This window comes from Prionailurus bengalensis, chromosome E1, assembly GCF_016509475.1.
Source record: "Prionailurus bengalensis isolate Pbe53 chromosome E1, Fcat_Pben_1.1_paternal_pri, whole genome shotgun sequence".
Taxonomy (NCBI): Eukaryota; Metazoa; Chordata; class Mammalia; order Carnivora; family Felidae; genus Prionailurus; species Prionailurus bengalensis.
This window is the reverse complement of record NC_057347.1, coordinates 44,142,356-44,161,599: the sequence shown is the minus strand read 5'-3', so window position 1 is coordinate 44,161,599 and position 19,244 is coordinate 44,142,356. Positions and strand designations below refer to the sequence as shown.

The 19,244-nt window shown below is 39.0% G+C and overlaps 2 protein-coding genes across 9 annotated transcripts in view; one reads left to right on the top strand and one right to left on the bottom strand.

Moving 5' to 3' along the window:
• MYL4 (myosin light chain 4) overlaps positions 1–3,382 on the bottom strand; it is a 30,027-nt gene extending 26,645 nt beyond the window's left edge. For 2 of the 4 annotated variants that reach the window (XM_043584895.1, XM_043584894.1), the window contains exon 1: positions 2,421–2,554. The gene's annotated coding sequence lies outside the window, so the exon portion shown is untranslated. The other 2 variants (XM_043584896.1, XM_043584899.1) reach the window with 2 other exon arrangements.
• Positions 2,977–19,244, top strand: part of CDC27 (cell division cycle 27) — a 71,664-nt gene continuing 55,396 nt past the window's right edge. For 3 of the 5 annotated variants that reach the window (XM_043584889.1, XM_043584888.1, XM_043584890.1), the window contains exons 1-2: positions 2,977–3,088; positions 17,868–17,943. In XM_043584889.1, coding sequence (XP_043440824.1) covers positions 3,062–3,088; positions 17,868–17,943 — 103 coding nt within the window. In that variant the 5' untranslated portion in view covers positions 2,977–3,061. The remainder of the gene's footprint in view (positions 3,089–17,867; positions 17,944–19,244) is intronic. The other 2 variants (XM_043584892.1, XM_043584891.1) reach the window with 1 other exon arrangement.

The window sequence follows — 19,244 nt, the reverse complement described above, 5'->3', positions numbered from 1 at the left end:
AGTAATCTTGTTGGGGGCTATGTATTTAGTGGGACCTGCATCTTGGCAAGAAAACCAAATCTAGCTTCTTGAATGGTTCCCTAAAAGCCGGCCTCTGAATCTGAGTGAACATGAAACAGACAAAGAGGCAGGCTAAGGAGAAGAGATAATTTACTATGTTTGGAATAATGCTTATTGTAACCCAGCTCCGTTCACCAGCTAAACATTATGTGGATAATGGATGACAGCAGGATGCCTAAGTGGTTGCTGGATGGCAAGTTAAAGTAGGTCAATCAGGAACACAGAAGGAAGTAAAAATGCTTTAAAAGATCCCATCAAAGCACAACTTCAAACAATGTGGCCTTGCTGTGGATGAGCAGAAAACCACAACAGATGTATTAGCCCAGTGAAGAACAGTTAGAAAAGAGATGCCTTTTTTTAGGGAGGAAAAAAAAAAAAATCCCAGGGGATTTTAGAAGCAAATTGTAAGTTTAAGAGCCAGAACACCAAGCATCAGAGACTCTTCTGACTCTAGATACACATTTTCACACACCAAATATCATCATTATGTATCCTGTGTTGCAAGTTCCTACATTCAAGTTTACAAGAATCTATTGCACAAAAATCTACTGGCTGCATGTTGTATGTAGAAGAGCTGTGTGTGTAAAACGACCACAAGCTTAGCATGGGCAAATAATGTCATGTGCCAATTAAAAATGCAAATAACAACTTTAGTCTACTTTACTAGAAGTCATCCCGATAATAAAAGCAATAGTCTTAGCGCTCTCTGCATTAATCAGAATAAAGGTGGAGTGTTATGACCAGCTAAAAGCATCACATTTTAAGAGTGATATCTCTCGCCCATCTCCTTTCCATTACCATTACAGATTCTCTCATCTCACATCTGGTAGACTGTTTCCAAAGATGGTCCGGCAATCAATCCCTCTGGTGGCACAAGCCTTTTGTAGTGTCATGTTGCCAACTTCTCCCATCTAGAGTCTATTTCTCCTCCCCTTGAATCCAGGCGAGCCCTGTATCTTGCTTTAATCAATTCTCCTCCCCTTGAATCCAAGCCAGCCCTTTATCTTGCTTTAATCAATGAGAAGTGATGGGGTTTGATTTACAGACCTAGACCTTAAGGGGCCTCCTGGCTTCAGTTTTTACCTTCTTGGTTGCCAGCCACAAAGTCAAGAATGGGGCTAGCCTACCGACTGATGAGAGGCCAACGCTGAGACACAAGTCATGTGGAGATGTGAACTGAGGGGCACAGGCAACAGCAAGCACCAAGGCCCCAAACGTGAGTGAAGCCATTTTGGATCGCCAGCCCCAGTCAAGCCACTGACAGTAATATTCTATATCTGTGCTACCCACTATGGGAGCCACTAGCCACGTATGTCTATTGAATTCTTGGAATGTGACTAGGGTGTCTGAAAATTTTCATTTTTAATTCACTTGATTTTAACTAAGCTTTAAATAGCTAGTGACTACGCAGTTGGACAGTGTAGACGACTCATAATCCTGCTAAAAACAAACAAAAAACAAAAAACAAAAAAACAAAAACTGGGCACAGGGCAGAAGATCTCCTTGGCACTTACCCTTTATGGTGCTACAAATAAGCAGTTACTAGAGATGGTTGGTGGTGACAGATATAGCTCTGTTAACTAGTATTGAAAAACAAAAAAACCCTCCCTTCAACATCACCCAAAGGAAGGAAGGAATCCATTCTAACCTGTTTCATCTGCATAAAATGTGAGAACCAGAAAGGGAAATTCCCCCATCATAGACTATACCATGAGTTCCACATCTAGCATAGAGATGTCCTGATTAGACAATCAACTTTCAAAAACTGCTTTCATCATCTATCAAAAAACAAAATGTTAATAGTTCCCTGGTTCACACGTTTTGGGGGGAGAGGGAGCAGGAAGGAAACTTGAGAGAGCCTACTGTGTGCGTCAGACACAACCACATACATCAATCCATTTAATTCTTTTAATCATTATTTTCAGACTAAGGAAATACAAATTCAGAAATGTGACTTGCCTAAGGACCTAAAACTAGTTGGTGCCAGAGATGACATTCAAAATCCAGCCTCTAGATTTCCCAATACGCCTAATGGCTCTCCTATCAGGAATAACAATTTCCATGATCTGGTCATCTATGTAACTATTTCCAGTTAATGCCTTAACTCTTACCAGACTGATCTCATTTCTGCTTCCCTTCACTTGACACTCTTCTTCTAATTCCACCTATCCTTCAGAGTCCAGTTTAAGTCTCCCTTTTTCCTTCCCTGAAACTTTTCTCCTCTTAATCCCAATTTATTTCCCTCTCTTCTGAATTTTTACGTCGCTTACAATGGGCACCACATAACGTAGCAGTCTGTTACATTGTCTTTCCCTTAAAGAGACCGTAATCTCTTCAAGGTGGACAGTCCATGTCCTTACCAGTCTTTGAAGCCTGGCAATCCTTCCAAATTTCCTATTTTCCTTGAGCCCTGAATAGGTACTTCTGGAATGATGAATGAGCTAAACTCAACAAATACTTCTTGATTAACTAAAGTCAGCCCCAAACTCTCGTGTTTTACCCTCTCCTCAAACTACCGCGCCTCAATTGATCCGGAGAGGTTCAGTGGCGAGTGGAGGCGGTAGTCCGGCCACGTAACGCTCCCCGCCCGCTCCGGTAAGCCACGCCCAACCCGCTGTCGCCGATTGGGCGTGGCTCAGCCTAGGGTGGCCGATTGGGCGTGGCGTGCGTGAGTGAAGGCGTGGCCGAGAGGGGAAAACTCCGCTCTGGATCGGACTCGGTAGTCCCCGGGAATCCTCGACAATTTCCGGCAACGGTCTCCTCCTCAGCCGATCGGCCTCGGTCATTTCCGGTCCCCTTCGGGCTTTTCCGTCTGGCTCCCGCGCGGATCTCACCACTTCGGGTATTTCCGTGTCCCACTCGGAGGTACTCGGCAATCGCTCGGCCTCCCCCATCCCCCGGTAACGGTCGCTGGTGAGTTTAAATGAGCCGGGGCTGGCCGGGCCGGAGCCGCTACGGGGGGGGCCTGAGGCACTGCAGAAAGTGGGCCTGAGCCTCAAGGATGACGGTGCTGCAGGAACCCGTCCAGGTAATGATAACCCCGCTCGCCGAGGCTTGGCTCGAAGCCTCGGCCGGGAAGCCGCGTACGGCCACTCCGCGGCCTGGTGCGGCCTAGGCCCGGCAGCTTCTCCCGCCTCCCCTGCTGCCGGGTCCTGCCTGTCTCCGCGTCGGCTCGGAGGCCTCGCCCGCAACCTTACCCGCGTTGCCTCTGGTCCTGCCTTGCTTCCACCCCGGGTGCGAGCGGGGTTCGGCAATAATGCCTCTGTCCACCGCCGGGCCACGGTCGGGCCAGCCCCTCCTGTCAGTCCAGGGGCCTGGCCCCCCCGGCCGGGTGAGAGACCAGGGGCCGAAAACTCGCCCCAGGTGCTCCCTTGCCCCGGGATGATTGGGAATCACGTTTGATCAGAGCTTGTATGATCTTCGTAATGGTGGGGCAAGTTGGCGGGGTGGAGGTGGTGGGGGTGGTGGTGTTCGGTTTTGTTTTTGTTTTATGTGAGAGGGCGGAGGGCCGATAAGATCGGTATTTTTAATACTAATTTCTGTTTTGGTAACAGACGTCCTATAGCCCACGTTGCTTTCCTCGCTCAGTGAATTTCCCACTGGACAATGATCTGGGAAGAGAACTCCCGAGGCCCAGCGCTGAGGGGCAAGCACCTATACGAGGGGAAGGGGTGGAAACGGCAAATCTGGGTGTTTTGTGTGTTTTGTTTTTCCCCGTGACCGGTGTGATGGGGATCAGGAGTGTTTTGTGCATGTTGATAGTGCGTTCAGGAAATGAAAGACAAATAAGGGTTTTTACATCCATTTCGCTGTCCTTACGACACCAAGGTATGCTTTGACGCACAGTGCTCTGTTGGCACGGGAGAAACCCTATTGGATTTGAAGTGTGATGCAGTGCCAGTCATTTTCCCCCTGCCATCTCAAGAAACTGAATCTTTTGTCCCTTACTGATGGACCAGGTCTGGGAGACTTTCAGCTCACCATAGGATCTTTGACTTGAATAGAAGAGTTGACCTCTATCAAGTGCTGTCATTGAGTTATGGACTTTTTTTTTTTTTTTTGAAGTTACAAAGCAAATCAATTTTAGAAATTACTTCACATTACCCTTAATAGGCCTGTGACCAAATAATAAATATTTTAATACATCACTGCTTCCATATTTCCTTTAATTTTTCTTCCCGGAATGAAATACAAGTATCTCCCAGTTTGCTTCTTTTACATATAGCAACTATTAGTATTTGAACCAATATAATGTGGAATTCTGTCTTAGGAAATTTACCTGTTTGTAATTGTATCCATGCTTCCAAAGCTATTTCTTTTCAAACAAATTCCTCTTACTGGTAGAGTCCCTTTTAAGTTTTTTGTTGTTGTTGTTGTTTTGTTTTTAGGCCTAACATTAAATTAGAAGTTACCTGTGTCTTTTGTTGTTGTTGTTATTAAGTAGCCTCCACGCCTATCATGGAGGATGACCCTGACAGCAAGAGGCACCCAGGTGCCCCAAAAGTTATCTGTACCTTAAATGAACAAGTGTATCACTCAAGTTGTTTAATTTCTGTTTCATATTTTGTATGTAATTTTGTCTTCATTAATGATACATTTGCCTCCTCTGGCCCCCCAATTTTCTCAATTGATAAACTACTCTCAATGCTAGCCTATAGCCACTATTTAATAACAATTTCAACTTGTATAAAAACATGGAGAAGAAAAGACTATGTAGCCCGTTCCTAGATGGTACCCATCAAGTTTCCTCTTTTTCCTTACAGTACTCTTAGTGGTAATGCTCTTAGGTCTTTTTGAGGCTTAAAAGTCAAATTTGTCCCGTTTTCCCCCATACTACCTTTGTCCATTAGATTTGGGGACTGTGGTAAGAAGTTTTAGGATAGGGCTAGGTGACAATTTTGGTTGTAATTTATAGTAGAAGAAGCCCTTCAGTAAGGGGTCTGGCAGTGGGAGAAACAAGCAACTTTAGCTACGATGATGATGATGATCAACTGATTAGGGATAGGGCTGAACATGGGAAAGAATCACTAAGGAGAAAATAGGACAGATAGATACTATTGTTTTTTTAAACTATGATAAGTAATTGCATGTACTTGTAAAGGAACGAGTAAGTTGGGGAGTTGTTTGGGGCATCATGATATTACCAGGCTTAGGAAAAAGTTGAGAGGAAAGATAAACAACTGTTTGCTGCTTTTTTTTTTTTTTTCTTTAAACTTTTGACACGGAATAGCCAGTCTGATAAATTGCGTCAGCCTAAATATTAGCTCCTCCTCCAAATTGTCTCTCATAGAAAAACTTTATATTTGAGTCTTTACAAAAGACTCTCCTGTTATGAGGCAGAAATTCTGTCAATTATTTTATTTTTAATTGTTTGGGGAAGACACACAGCCTAAATGATTTCAATCAGTGTCAATTTGGATATTTATAAAATTCACCTGATGAAATGGATTTTAAAAAAAGCAAAGACATTTTAATGGATTTATCAGTTTTTCCTGGGGGTAGAACTTCATGGAAGTGTGAGGTTGTAAACAAGCTTTGTAAAAATCGCCTTAATAAGCAGTGTACTAAGTGGATACTATACATATGATATTGTTTTAGGGATCATTCAGATAGTGAAGGAATACTTTGGGCTTGGAATAAGATATACTGGGATAGCATCTAGCATGGATTCAAAGGGTACCATATTTCAAATAACTTAGAATTAAATGTATATTCAGGAAGGTTGTGTTAGATGAAAAAAATGGCTTTGTTGATATCAAAGATAGATGTGAACAGTTTCCATAAAGTTGTTCTGTTCGATGAGAATAGAAAAAGATGAAATTCCTAAATAAATTTTGTCATTTGAGAAATATGTATGTGTAACTAAATTGATAAAGCAATAGGCATTTGACTATTTGATCTTCATTCAAAAAACATATACTTAAGCCAGCTGAAACACATTTATGAAGTTTTCTTTTGGCAAATGGGAAAATACCTTATATTTATATACAGTATAGTATCTTGAAGGCAGTGCTACATCGTACCTGAACTGGGAGAATAAGCTTTGGGGAATGTGGGTGGAGGAGGAGGTCATTGCAAACATATATAATAATTTCATTTCTTTATGGACTAGTGTTCTGATATAGCCCTTTTTGTGTTTATGCTGTTTATATAGAGAAAGCATTAGGCAAATAATCACAAATTTGTAATTACAAACTGATAAGGGCACTATAAATAGGGTGTGAGGAGAGAGACCTGATGAGGGACTTGACCTACGCCCAGGTGTCAGGTTTGCAATTGAACCACCAAAAGAGGTACTAGAAAATAGCAAAAAGTTAAGCCTCCTCAACGAAAAAATCAAATTGGAAAAAATGTTACGAACCTGCTATGTACCAAGCACAGAAGGGTATGAAAGACATCCTAAAATCTTCTCTAAAAATGGTGTCAGGAAGGTCCTTTTTGAGCAAATAACATTGAAGCTGGGATCTGAAGGTTGAGAAGGAAACAGTAATTTGAAGAGCATAACAGAAGGAGAAAACAGTATGTGCAAAGTCCCTAAGACATAGCAGCACTTGGCACTGAAATAACTGAAAGAAGGCCAATGTGACTGGAGTTGCATATTAATGGAAAACCATTATAAGGAGTTCCGTTTTCATTCTAAGTGTGTGGGGAGTCATTGAAGGATTTTCAGAAGAGGGTTGACTTGATGTAGATGTTAGATCTCTTGGCTACTATATGTGAAATGTAATGGAAGAAGGAGGCAAGAATAAAATATCTTAGGGGCGCCTGGGTGGCTCAGTCGGTTAAGCGTCTGACTCTTGATTTCACCTCATGTCGTGATCGCATGGTTTGTGAGATGGAGCCCTAGGTGGGGCTTTGCGCTGATAGCACAGAGCCTGCTTGGGATTCTCTCTCTCTCTCTCTCTCTCTCTCTCTCTCTCTCTCAAAATAAATAAAAACTTAAAAAGTAGGCTTAGGATGAAAGTAACCTAGACCAAAGTGGTAGTAGTGGAGTAGGAAAGAGATTGATAAATTCAAGAGATGTTTTGGAGGTAGAACCAATGAGACATGGAGACTGATTGAATGGGAGAGGGTGGGGATCAAGACTGCTGCCTGGATTTCATTTTGGTGGTGCCATTTAATAAATGAAGAATCCTGTGAGGGGGGACAAATCTGAAGGAGGATAATTAACCTGTTTTTGTTTTTTTTAAGAGCATTGATTTTGAGAGCAAGAGAGAGAGAGAGAGAGAGCAGGGGAGGGGCAGAGGGAGAGGGAGAGAGAATCCCAAGCAGGTTCCGTGCCATCAGTGAGGAACCTGACTCGGGGTTTGATCTCATGAACTGTGAGATCATGACCTGAGCGGAAGTCAAGAGTCCGACACTTAACCAATTGAGCCACCCAGGTGCCCTGACAATCTGTTTTGAAAAAAATGAGTTGGAGATATTTGTGAAGCCAACCAGTAGAAATATGGAGAAAAAAACCTCTAATCTTTTGAGGGATCTAGTCTTGTTGGGAAGCTAAGAATGTTTAACAGGAACAATTGGATAATGTTACAAGTCAGTATGTATTTGATTGCACAGATAATAATAAAGAAATTCAGTAAACAGATCCTTGTAGACTGGAAAAATGGTGTTTCTTGATGGAGTAGAACTTAAAGCTTTAGAAGATGGGAAGTGTTTGGATTGGTAAAAAAGAAGGGAAAAAATGGTTTTAGCATGGAATAACACGAGCAAAAGCCTAAAATTGAGAATGGTGTTTAGGAACAAAAGAACCATAAAATATTATAGTTTTGGTTGGAATGGGAATTGAGAGCAGGAAGAGATAAGGTTTTGCTAGCCAGATAGAATCAGATTATAGGGGACATAACATCCAGATTGAGGGGTTTAAGGCATTGGTGATAGCCATTATACGTTTTTGAACAGAAGACTTCTTTTTTAACGTTTATTTATTTTTGAGACAGAGAAAGAGCATGAATGGGGGAGGGTCAGAGAGAGGGAGACACAGAATCTGAAACAGGCTCCAGGCTCTGAGCTGTCAGCACAGAGCCCGACACGGGGCTTGGACTCACTGACCGCGAGATCATGACCTGAGCCGAAGTCAGCCGCTTGACTGACTGAGCCACCCAGTCTCAGACTGACTGAGCGCCCCTTGAACAGAAGACTTCTAATGAAAGCACTGCTTTGGGAAGATTAATCTGGTGCTGTTGGCAAGGAAGGACAAGACGAGAGTTAGGGAGACATATGGGCTAGTAAAATAATCCAGTTACATGGTAACATACACCTGAGTTTCTCATTCTTGGTACTATTGATGTTTGGGGCAAACTAATTCTTTGTTGTGGGGGACCCTGTCCTATGTATTGTAGAGTGTTCTGCAGCATCCCTGGCCTCCACCCACTAGGTGCCCCCTCCATTTGTGACAATCAAAAATGCCCCCCACTAAGAATTACTAAATATCCCTTGAGGGGCAAAAATCACCCAGATGGAAAACCACTGATATAGACCTAAACTAAATTAAAGTTCTAAAAATAAGATTTTAATGTATAACAGGAAAGTTCCACAGTGATTTTTTTTTCCCCCTTATACCTCCTTATATTGTCTGAATCTTTTATTATCCATTTCTTTTATGGTTCAAAAAAAAAAAGGCAGCTATCTTCTTTTTTGACAAAAACAAGAATAAAACAAAATAATTTATGTGGTCACATTTATGTCTGAATTAGTTGTACAGTTATAGAGGTTTGTTTATATTTTTAAAAATATTACATGTTTAAGAACAAGCAAGGAAAGAATTTTGCCATTTTGTGCTGTTGATTCCTCTTTTAAATTAATGCAACCTAGGACTAACCTAGGACTAACCTAGGTCCTAACCTAGGACTAACCTAGAATTCGGTAGGAATTCTCTTTTAAACTTTTTTTTTTTTTTTTTTTTTTTTTTTTTGAGGATGGGTGTGGTGTTGCTGTTTGTCTCCCTGTTAGCAGCATTCATCCATCTGGCTTTAATTTGTAGAAGTCCTGAGATGATGCACTGAATGATATTCTTTTGGGGACAGGTCCACACCAGCAGTTGGGCCAAAGTAGATGACTAGCCAGGGGGCTGATCTTAGCCCTGCTCTTCATAAGCTCCTAATCTGTAGTGCCTTAGAAAATAGCCCATTTCCTCCCTATTTCCTACCAAAGAGACACCCATCACTGAGGAACTTAGAGGTGCTTGAGCAGAGTGGTGATATGTGGGATTCTCCAAGTGGCAAATTTTATGGGGTATATGAGAGTTTGAGTTGGCTGCCTTTACTATCACTTTCTCACCCTCTTAATTGGTAACAGGGGCGCTTGGGTGGCTCAGTCGGTTAAGCGTCCAACTTCGGCTCAGGTCATGATCTCACTGTTCGTGAGTTCGAGCCCCGTGTTGGGCTCTGTGCTGACAGCTAGCTCAGAGCCGGGAGCCTGTCTTCGGATTCTGTGTCTCCCTCTCTTTTTGTCCCTCTCCAGCTTGCTCGCTCACGCGCTCTCTCAAAATAAACATTAAAAAATTGTTTTAAAAAGAATTGGTAATAAAAAATTATATTCTTCTGAGCAAAGCTTGATTTTATATCAGAAATGGATAGAATCCTTGATTATGATACTTTTTCTCTTGTTCATTTAATATTGAAAAGACAGGAAAAAAAAGCAAAGTTCCAGGACTTTATGGCCATAGTATATGGCCATGTGTGTCAAATTTTCCTGGTGATCAGTACTACTGAGTTAGCTGGTGAATCATTTGGGTCTTTTGTGGCTTATATATTAACAAAATAAGCAATTGTGGCAGATATGTTGGGAGATGTTATAATAATGGAAACTGTGTCTTTATTGAGTTTGTTTATATTGGAAGACAGGAAAGGGGGAGGTTTTTAGTGTCTACTATGTGCTAGTCCGTATACTAGGAGCACTGTATATGTATCATGTCATTTAATCCACACAATCTAAAAAATAGAGCTCTGTTTTCCAGATGAGGAGATTGAAGCTTCCAAGTCATACTCTTGGAAGTGCTGGCACACAAATTTGAACACATGCCTCCAAAATTAATCCTGAGTATATCGTTTCTACTCCCCATGTTCTTTCATTTACAACAAAATTAAACAAGTTGGTTCTTAGGAAATCTCCATATTTTGTAAAAGAGTAATTAGGTGGTAATTATTTGTATCACAAAATAATAATTGTGTGCCACAGAGTTTCTTTCAGTAGAGATTTCCAGAGATTCTTACCTATTGGACTTACAGTTGACCCTTGAACAAGGCAGGAGTTAGGGGCACTGACCCCTATGTAGTGGAAAAATCCGAACATAACTTTTGACTCCTCAAAAACTTAGCTACTCTCAGCCTACTGTTGCCTAAAAGCGTTGCCAATAACATAAACAGTTGATTAACACATAGTTTGTATACATATTATATACGTGTTCTTATAGTGCAGTGAGCTAGAGAAAAGAAAATGTTACCAAGAAAATCATAAGGAAGAGAAGATACATTTTTAGTAGTATATTGTATTTATTGAAAAAAATCCACATGTAAGTGGACCCGTGCAGTTCAAACCCATGCTGTTCAAGGGTCAACTGTAGATGAATACAGAGAAACTTAAAGCTTAGACTAACATAAGATACTACCAGTAGGAGGACTGGCAGAAATCAAAGATCAGTTGTTTATTCATTCAACATCCATTAGTTAAGCCCTTGCTTAAAAAGTACATAATAGATGCTGGGAATCTAATAATGAGCAAAACCAGAAGTAGTCTCTACCTTTCTGCAGTTTATAGTGAGGAAGACATTACTTATTTATGTAAAATTACAGCAGTGAGAAGTATTACAAAGGAAAGGTACGTAGTGCTATAAGAGTGTGTAATAGGAATGCCTGACCTCATCAGAGCTCCCCCAAAAAAGTGTTCCCTGAGAAAGAAGTCCAAAGAATGACTCGAATATGCATAGTTTGGAGGAAGGTACCAGGTAAAGTGAACTATGTATATGTTTAAAGGGCCTGTGGCAGGAAGGTAACATGGTAGGTTTGAGGAGTTGAAAGAAAGCCATTTTACTAACACAGCATAAGAAAACATAATACAAGAGGAATTGGAGAGGTAAGCACGGACTATACCATCCTCCCTGGTTTGGTGGTTTGGATTTTTGTCATTAAGGACAATGAGAAGCCAGAGAAAGGTCTTAAGTGAGAGGATAATATGATCAGATCTGATTTGTGAAAAGCTCACAGAGAGACAATGGATCACAGGGTGGGAAAGAATTCAGGGAAGACAAATAAGACACTATTAAAAGTAATGGTGGGGGGCGCCTAGGTGGCTCAGTCGGTTGAGTGTCCAACTCTTGGTGTCGGCTCAGATCATGATCTCATGGTCATGGAATCAAGCCCCGTACATCAGCTCCATGCATGGTGGGTGTGGAGCCTGCTTGAGATTCTCTCTTTCCCTCTTTCTGCCCCTCCACTTGCACACACACTCTCTCAAAATAAACTTAAAAAAAGGGAGGGGGGGGGGACAGGTCTGCCTTAGAAAGTAAATGTTTCATTGAGTTTCTTCCTTTCATCACCATTGCAGTTGCCTAATTTAAATGAGTATCATTTTGACATATACCTATATGCACGGTTCCAGAACCCTAGGTCATGGGATGGTCTGGTAGAACACCAGAGGGACAGATAAGTTCTTATGGAGGTTTAGAATTCAGCCAAGTACTGTGCTAGATTTATCTCAAAGGTAGTGTTTTTTGTACTTATTTTACAGATGATTAAAACTGAAGGTCAGAGAAGTGACTTGGATATCTTGATTAGTAAGTGTCAGAGGGTTAGAGTTAGGTTTCATCGGCCATGGATTGAAGCTGGAGGTTATATTAAACAGTCAAGAAATAATTGAATCAAATTAGATTTGAACACCCTTTAGCCTGTTGTTTTCTGAATGACGTTTTTTTGAGTTCTTCCACCATGCAAATGTTGAAGTTCTCTGAGGAAAACACTCGTAGTTTGTCACATTACCTTTTACGTATGTCTTTTCTGTGTCATAGTACACAGGAGATGTAGGCCAGATAACAGAGAGCCTGTAGCATGTTTAAAACCTGCTCTTATATTCACTCCTTGCCAGTGCCACCTATTTTTGTTGGAAAGGTCACCTTCTCATTGTTTGATTAAAAAAAAAAAATCAAAAGCATAGGGGTGCCTGGCTGGCTCAGTTGGTAGAGCATGCGGCTCTTGATCTTGGGGTCATGGGTTTGAACTCCCAAGTTGGGTATACAGATTGCTTAAATAAAGAAACTTTTAAAAACACATTAGAAAGCTTTGATTAGGGAGGAAGACACGATGATAATGTTGATGGCACGGCTAAAATTTGAGTAATTATTAGGTATGTACTAGGAGCCATTATGTACTTTATGTAACATTATGTACATATTAACCATTATGGACTCTTATGTTTTAAAACAAGAGACTTGAGACATTGTTACTTGCCCAAGACACGGAACTAATAAGTCACGGAACATGGATTTGAACCCAGGTCTCTCAAGAGCTATCATCGTTTAGCAGTGATGATATTTATGTTTGAAGAATGTAACTCTGGGACAGAATGGATTACCTACAGCTTACAGGCAGAAAGACCACGTAGAAGGCTAAGAGTTGAAAGAAGATTGTTAACAGAATGAGACTAGAAAAGAGGGGAAAGATTCTAGATACTGTTCTTTAGGTGCAGTTCTATAAATGATGGTTAGACACTAACCAGCCCATTCGAATTGCTTAAATTGATAATGTACCCAGATTGATTTACCAATACATTCATTATTTCATCTACACTCAACCCAACATCCTTGACCTTGTGTGATAAAGTTGTTTTGCGTTTCAAACTACAAGGAGCACCTCTCCTACTCCTGGCTGCAGCGGTGCCCCTGGTGGAGAACCCTGGTGTGTGCGGAGGAAAGTACCTTTCTAGCTCAGTAACTTGTCTTCTCCTTCCTTTTAAGTATTTAATTCAATTCTACAACTATTTATTGAAACCTATGATGTATCAGGCTCTAATACTGTCTCTCATCAGCTGGACCAGTGATACTTAATGAACCAGGATTTCTGTGAACCCCTAACATTGTACACAGATTTTCTGTATATATATGTACATGTGCTTTTTTCTGGAAAAGAGGTCCATAGCTTTTATAAGTTTTTACATAAGAGGGTTCTGTAAAAGGAAGGAGAGCTACTTATCTAGAAAAGTAGAAGAATGATTCTGAGCCCTGAATGCTTACCAGTGAAAAGGTTTCAAAATAAAGACATCTAAACTCAGTCCCAGCTTCCAGGGATTGTGATGCAGTGGGTTTGAGGTAGAGCGTTGTCAAGCAAGGATTGGTAGCCGCTGATCTAGACAGGAGTAGCTCTAAAAGGTACTCCATGAGAATAGAAACTATCTGTTAATTACTGTAGATAGAGGCTTCAGTGCCTGGCACATAATTGGTACTCAATGAGTATTTATTGAATGAATGAGTACTAGAACTCTCCGGTTCAGAAAAGTTAAAAAAGACACCACTACCCTCCTCCCCCACCATTGGTTTTCAGTCATAGTAAGTCATGCTGGAATCAGTAAAAAAAAAAAAAAAAAAAATTTCCTCACACAATCATAGTCTACCTTTGTACTCTAAATAGCTGAGGCTGTTGTTGATACCCATCACAGGCAAATGTTACCAGAAATAAAGTCAAGGAGTAATAAGGAGTAGGAACCTCAGGTCCTTGGTTAATGGTACGTGGAAGAATTGTTAGGAGCAATATGCAACATTTTTATTGGGGGTTCTGGCTGTTTCAGCACAGCTTGTCTTTGGTATCTTCTTTATTTAGGTGGCTCTGACTGGGGAAGAATCATACAGTGATATAACACCGCTCCTTTGCAAATCCCATTGGTATTCACGGCCTTCTCTTTTTTCTCTTCCCATCTATTTTGCTTCCCAAGTAATAGAGAGGACCCTCCAATTGCTAATGAGTTTTTTTAGTGTAGTATGATATTTCAGTTTTTAAGTATTCCTTTCTATGAGATTGAGGGGCACTGTGTGATTAATTCATATGGAAACAAGCATATGTGGCAGCCAGCAGAGAACTGAAGTGTGGCAAAATTACAATTGCATGAACCCCTTTGCCTTCTGGAAATTATGAGTAGGGGTGGTCAGTCAGGCTTTGGGACAGCAAATGATCTTCAGTACAGAGTCTATAAGTATCTGAAAATTCTAGGATTTCTCTTATTATGTATACTGTTGGGATCCTTTGGGTATGCCGACTACTTCTGAAAATCTTTGAGGGAGAATGAGATGGTACGTTTTAGGCCAGAGGGAGATTTCTTTGTAGTGCAACTAATTTGGGTGGATTATGAAAGGAGATGATATTGTGATTCATTTCTATTAATATGTAGGCTGTTTTATTAGGTATAAGAAATGGATTAGGGTCAAGAAGGAACATGAAGACCTACAAACAAGAGGTTTTGGAACTTGAGTAACTCAAGCCTTTCTTTTAAAGCTAAGGGCCATGGCCTGAAGGATTAGAAAGTATTTTATTCATAACATCTTGAATTAACAGATGAGACAGCCTCTTTGACTTTGGGGAATCTGCTGAGCAGGGATATTTTTAATTAGAATAAATCTTTTTTAGATCAGTCCTTTTCAAACTTTAATACGCATATAAATCACCCGGGGATCTTGTTATAATGCTGATTCTGATTTAGTAGGTTTACGATTGGGTCTGAGATTCCACACTTCCAGAAAACTTCCAGAAGATATTAGTGTTGTTGCTCCAAGGACCACACTTTGAATAGCAGTTTTAGATAGTTCTCAAAGTGGTAGGAAATGACTGGATTAAGAACGGTAACGTTAGAGGGAAAAATGCTGCCTGTGATAGTATAGATTATTAATTTAAATTAAATTTAAATTTGAATTAAATTTAAATTCCCACCTTTTTCCTTTCCCTTGTGCCTGGATGGAAATGGTCAGATTAGACAGTCCTGAGACTTTAAAAAATTTAGACTGTATAGAAAGTAAGCTTAAACAAGAGGCTCCAGAGACCCCATGAGAAAATAGAAAATTACACCCTTGGGCTAAGTAAGTCATCAACTACTACTAGGACTTTGAATATAAAAAATTATAGTTAATAATACTCATAGAAATGTTAGTAAACATTTGCTTTTTCATTCAAATATTTGAGATTGTACTATAGCCAAGGCATATTAATCACTTGTTACAATGTAATCTAGCTTTACTGTTACAGTGTTAGCTAGTGGTTTCATTAGGTAATCCCACCATGCTGGTTTTATTGTAACTATTAAACTGTTCAACAAATTATGAGCTGTATACATGGCTAAAAATAAACACTGTTGTATCATGATCACTTGTAAGATATCTCAATTTGTGAGTTGATGATTTTTTTAATCAATTGGTGACTTTTATATCTTGTGATAGACCAGAAGTTAAAAAGAAACCCAGAAAGATTAAAAGAAACTCCTATGGTGGTGTGCTCCTAAAAATGCTAGGCAAAACATAAATATATGTAAACACATAATTTACAGATACATAATTTATATAACAGACTTAAAATTAGTGTTATATGATACACTAAAACTTCAACAACAACAAAAAAACCTCTCTGGTTTAATGCTCTCAAAAATTCTGGATAAAATAGTAAGAAAAGGTAAATCATCTAACAGAAAAATGAATGACACATGAATTGGCATTTGCCAGAAGACCAATAAACGTGAAATAAATTACTATTGAACACATTGAACTCATTTTAATATTCAGAGAAATCCAAATTAAAGGCACTAGATAAGCATTTTACATCTGTCAGACTGGTAAAAATAAGAAATTGGGGGGCACTTGGCTGACTATCATTACAGCCTGCAACTCGATGTCAAGGTCATGAGTTCAAGCCCCACATAGAGAGAGGCATAGAGATTACAATCAATCAGTCAATAAACAAAAATTTTTTTGATAGTACATAGTGTAGACAAAGATGTGGAATAATGAGTAGTCATATGTTTTTGGTAGGAGTGTAAATTAAACCCACACTTTGAAAATGATTTGTATTACCTAGTAAAGATGAACCTGTGTATGAACATGAACTCAACAACCCCATAATATCATTCTTAAGTATATATCCCAATTTGGAGAGATTCTTAAATAGGTACCCTAAGAGATAAATATAAGAATGTTCCTTGCAGCATTATTATAACTGGAAAAAAACTAGAAATAACCCAAATGTTCATATACTGTAAATAGATAAAATGCATTTTGATGTATTTTTACAATGGAAATATTATTTATTCTGCAATCAAAATGAATGAATTCTAGCTACACAGATTGAGAATGAATTTTTTAAATATTGGATTTCAAAGCAAATTATAGCATAATATATACAACATGCTTGTATTTATTTAAAAATTCAGAAACCAGGAAAAGTGTTGCATTGCTTAAGGATGATACATACATACAAATGTATAAAAATTGTAAAGAAAACCTGAAGATTAACAAAATTCAGAGTGGTGGTTTCAGAGAGGTTATGTGACTGATGAGCACCTGTGGGAGAGGGCTTCAAATATATTGGTAATATCTATTTCTTGAGCTGGATAGTGAGTACATGGGTCTAAATGTTTTCATTCTAGCTGTTATATACTTTATAGCTATGTTTTATAACTTTAGAAAAAGAAAAATATATTCACCTAGATTAAAGATTAGTGCTATTATAGTTTGTTCATTTGTCTCCCAATATGCTTCCTTGGGTGGGTGAGAATAGGGTTGCTTTAAAGGTCATAGGTGGAGAGGCATCTGGATGGCTCTGTCAGTTAAGTGGCTGACTCTTGATTTCACCTCAGGTCATGATCTCATGATCTGGGTCAGAGCATGGAGGCTGCTTGGGATTCTCTTTCTGTCTCCCTCCCTCTCCCCCCAACCCCATGTCCCTCTCCCCAACTCATTAGTACGCACACTCAAATAAAAATTTTTTTTAATTTTTTTTACATTTTTCTCATTTTTTTATTGTTGTAAGAAGTAACCACTTTTTAAAACAAAATTTGTATTCAAATATTTTGCTTTTATATAGAAAACTGAAATATATGACAAACCTAGCACAGGGGGTGGAAGAGAAGAATTGATTGTGTACTTTTACAAGGATTTTATACTACATGTGTCTCTGTATAACGTTATTTGCATTTAAATTCAGAAAATTTAAAAATGTGTATTGTAAACCCTAGGACAATCACTAAAATAGACTATTTATTTTAATTTTTAATAAAAATTTTAAAAAATAGGTGGGGAAGTTTTTGTGGAGGATGACATTTCATGCATATCGTGAAAAATTGTTTAAACCACCGTTGTTAGTTTAGAGCAGTGTAGTTTAGTGGGGTGGGCAGACCCATAAACATATAACTGTAACAAAATATGAGTGCGCCACTAGAAGAGATATGTTTACCAAAAAAAAAAAAAAAAAAAAAAAAGGTTAGGAATCAGCCAGGAAACCTTCATGAAGTAGATGTTAATTAAGCTGGGTCTGTAGGGATGAGCAATTTGTAAAAGGAGGTATGTGAGGGAGCCTCCATTCCTCTGTGGGGGAAGAGGAAGTACAAAAAGGCACAGAGGCCTAAATGTCCATGGAGAATTGAGTGAGTAAATTCAGGTATGTTAGGAGCCATACTGTGAAGAGCCTTGTGTAACATGCCATGGAGTTTGCACTATGGACATTGAGGTTTTGTTTTATTACTTAAATTAGGGTCATTGATTTGATTACAATATGTCAGGCTCGCTAGGCGTTACTTTGAAACTGTATATTTGTGTACTTATGTTCTTTTCCCTCTACTTTCAGGCTGCTATATGGCAAGCACTAAACCACTATGCTTACCGAGATGCAGTTTTTCTTGCAGAACGACTGTATGCAGAAGGTTTGTAATCTGTTCATTTCTATAAAACAATAAAGGAATAAAATAAATGGAATTCTGTCCTTTCCTATGACTTCAATATAACAAGATTCTGGGGATTGCTTTTGTTGTTTCTTTATGATTGGTACTAGTTCATAAAAACTTTTCCTTGCATCTGTTATCTCCCGTATGTGCTACTTTTAATAGCTGTAGAGTTGTTTCAGGTTTTACACTATGGTTTACTTAATCATTTTCCAATCTTTAGATATTTTTGTCTAGGTTTTCTGTTAAAAGAGTCTATATTCTATAGCTAAGAGCATGAATTTGGTCTATAGCTTTGGTATAAACCCTCACCCTGTCACTTATGCAGTTGTAGACCTTGGACAGTCACTCAGTGTCTGAGTATTTCAGGGTTCTCATCTATAAAATAAAGTTAACAATAATCGCTTGAGAACGTTGAAGAGTGAAATGAGATAATGTATTTAAAGCACTTGGCACAGCCTTCTGGCATGGTAATAAATGTTCGATAAACGTGCTGGTAATGTATGCTTTGTTTCTGTCATTAATTCTTGTAATTCTCTTTCTAAGATGCTAATACAGATAATTAGGTACAGCTTTTTTTTTTTCTTTTATATGTCATTTTGTGGGGCTATATATTCTAGAATGGAACTTACAAGTCAAACGGTGATCAGTTCTACAACAAATTACTTTTTCCCCAGTTGATAACCCAGCAGAGAGAAGGGTAAAATAATCTGGGGTGTGACCAACACCATAAGACTTCCTTCATAATCCTTTCAGTATTAGATTTGATCAATTTAATGTATTTTTGCTTGCTTGAGAATTATGAAATATTTTGTCTTGCATTTTTATAACTACAAGGGATTCTGGGTATTTTCTCAAGTGTTTGTTTTAAATTTATTCCTAGTTCTATGAGGTATATCTTTACTGTCTATTTGACCCAGATTGTTGCTTTTTAATCTTAATTCTATTGGTATGTTTAAAATTTTTATGTAGTTGACCTCATCTGCTTTATCATTTATACTTTCTTCTAGTGCTTCAGTAGGTGGAAAAGTCATCTTTCTACAACTACAATTAATATGTGGTTATTGATGGTTAAAAAACTTTAAAGAATTTATCATGGTATTATTACTTAATTTATTCAATATTGTATATTAAACAATGCTTTTTTCCCTCCCGCATGGTGTTTTACTTGGTTTTATATTAAATTTTTAAAAAATGTTTTGTTCTGGGGTGCCTGGGTGGCTCAGTCAGTTAAGCATCAGTCTCTTGGTTTTGGCTCAGGTCTTGATCTCTCAGTTTGTGGG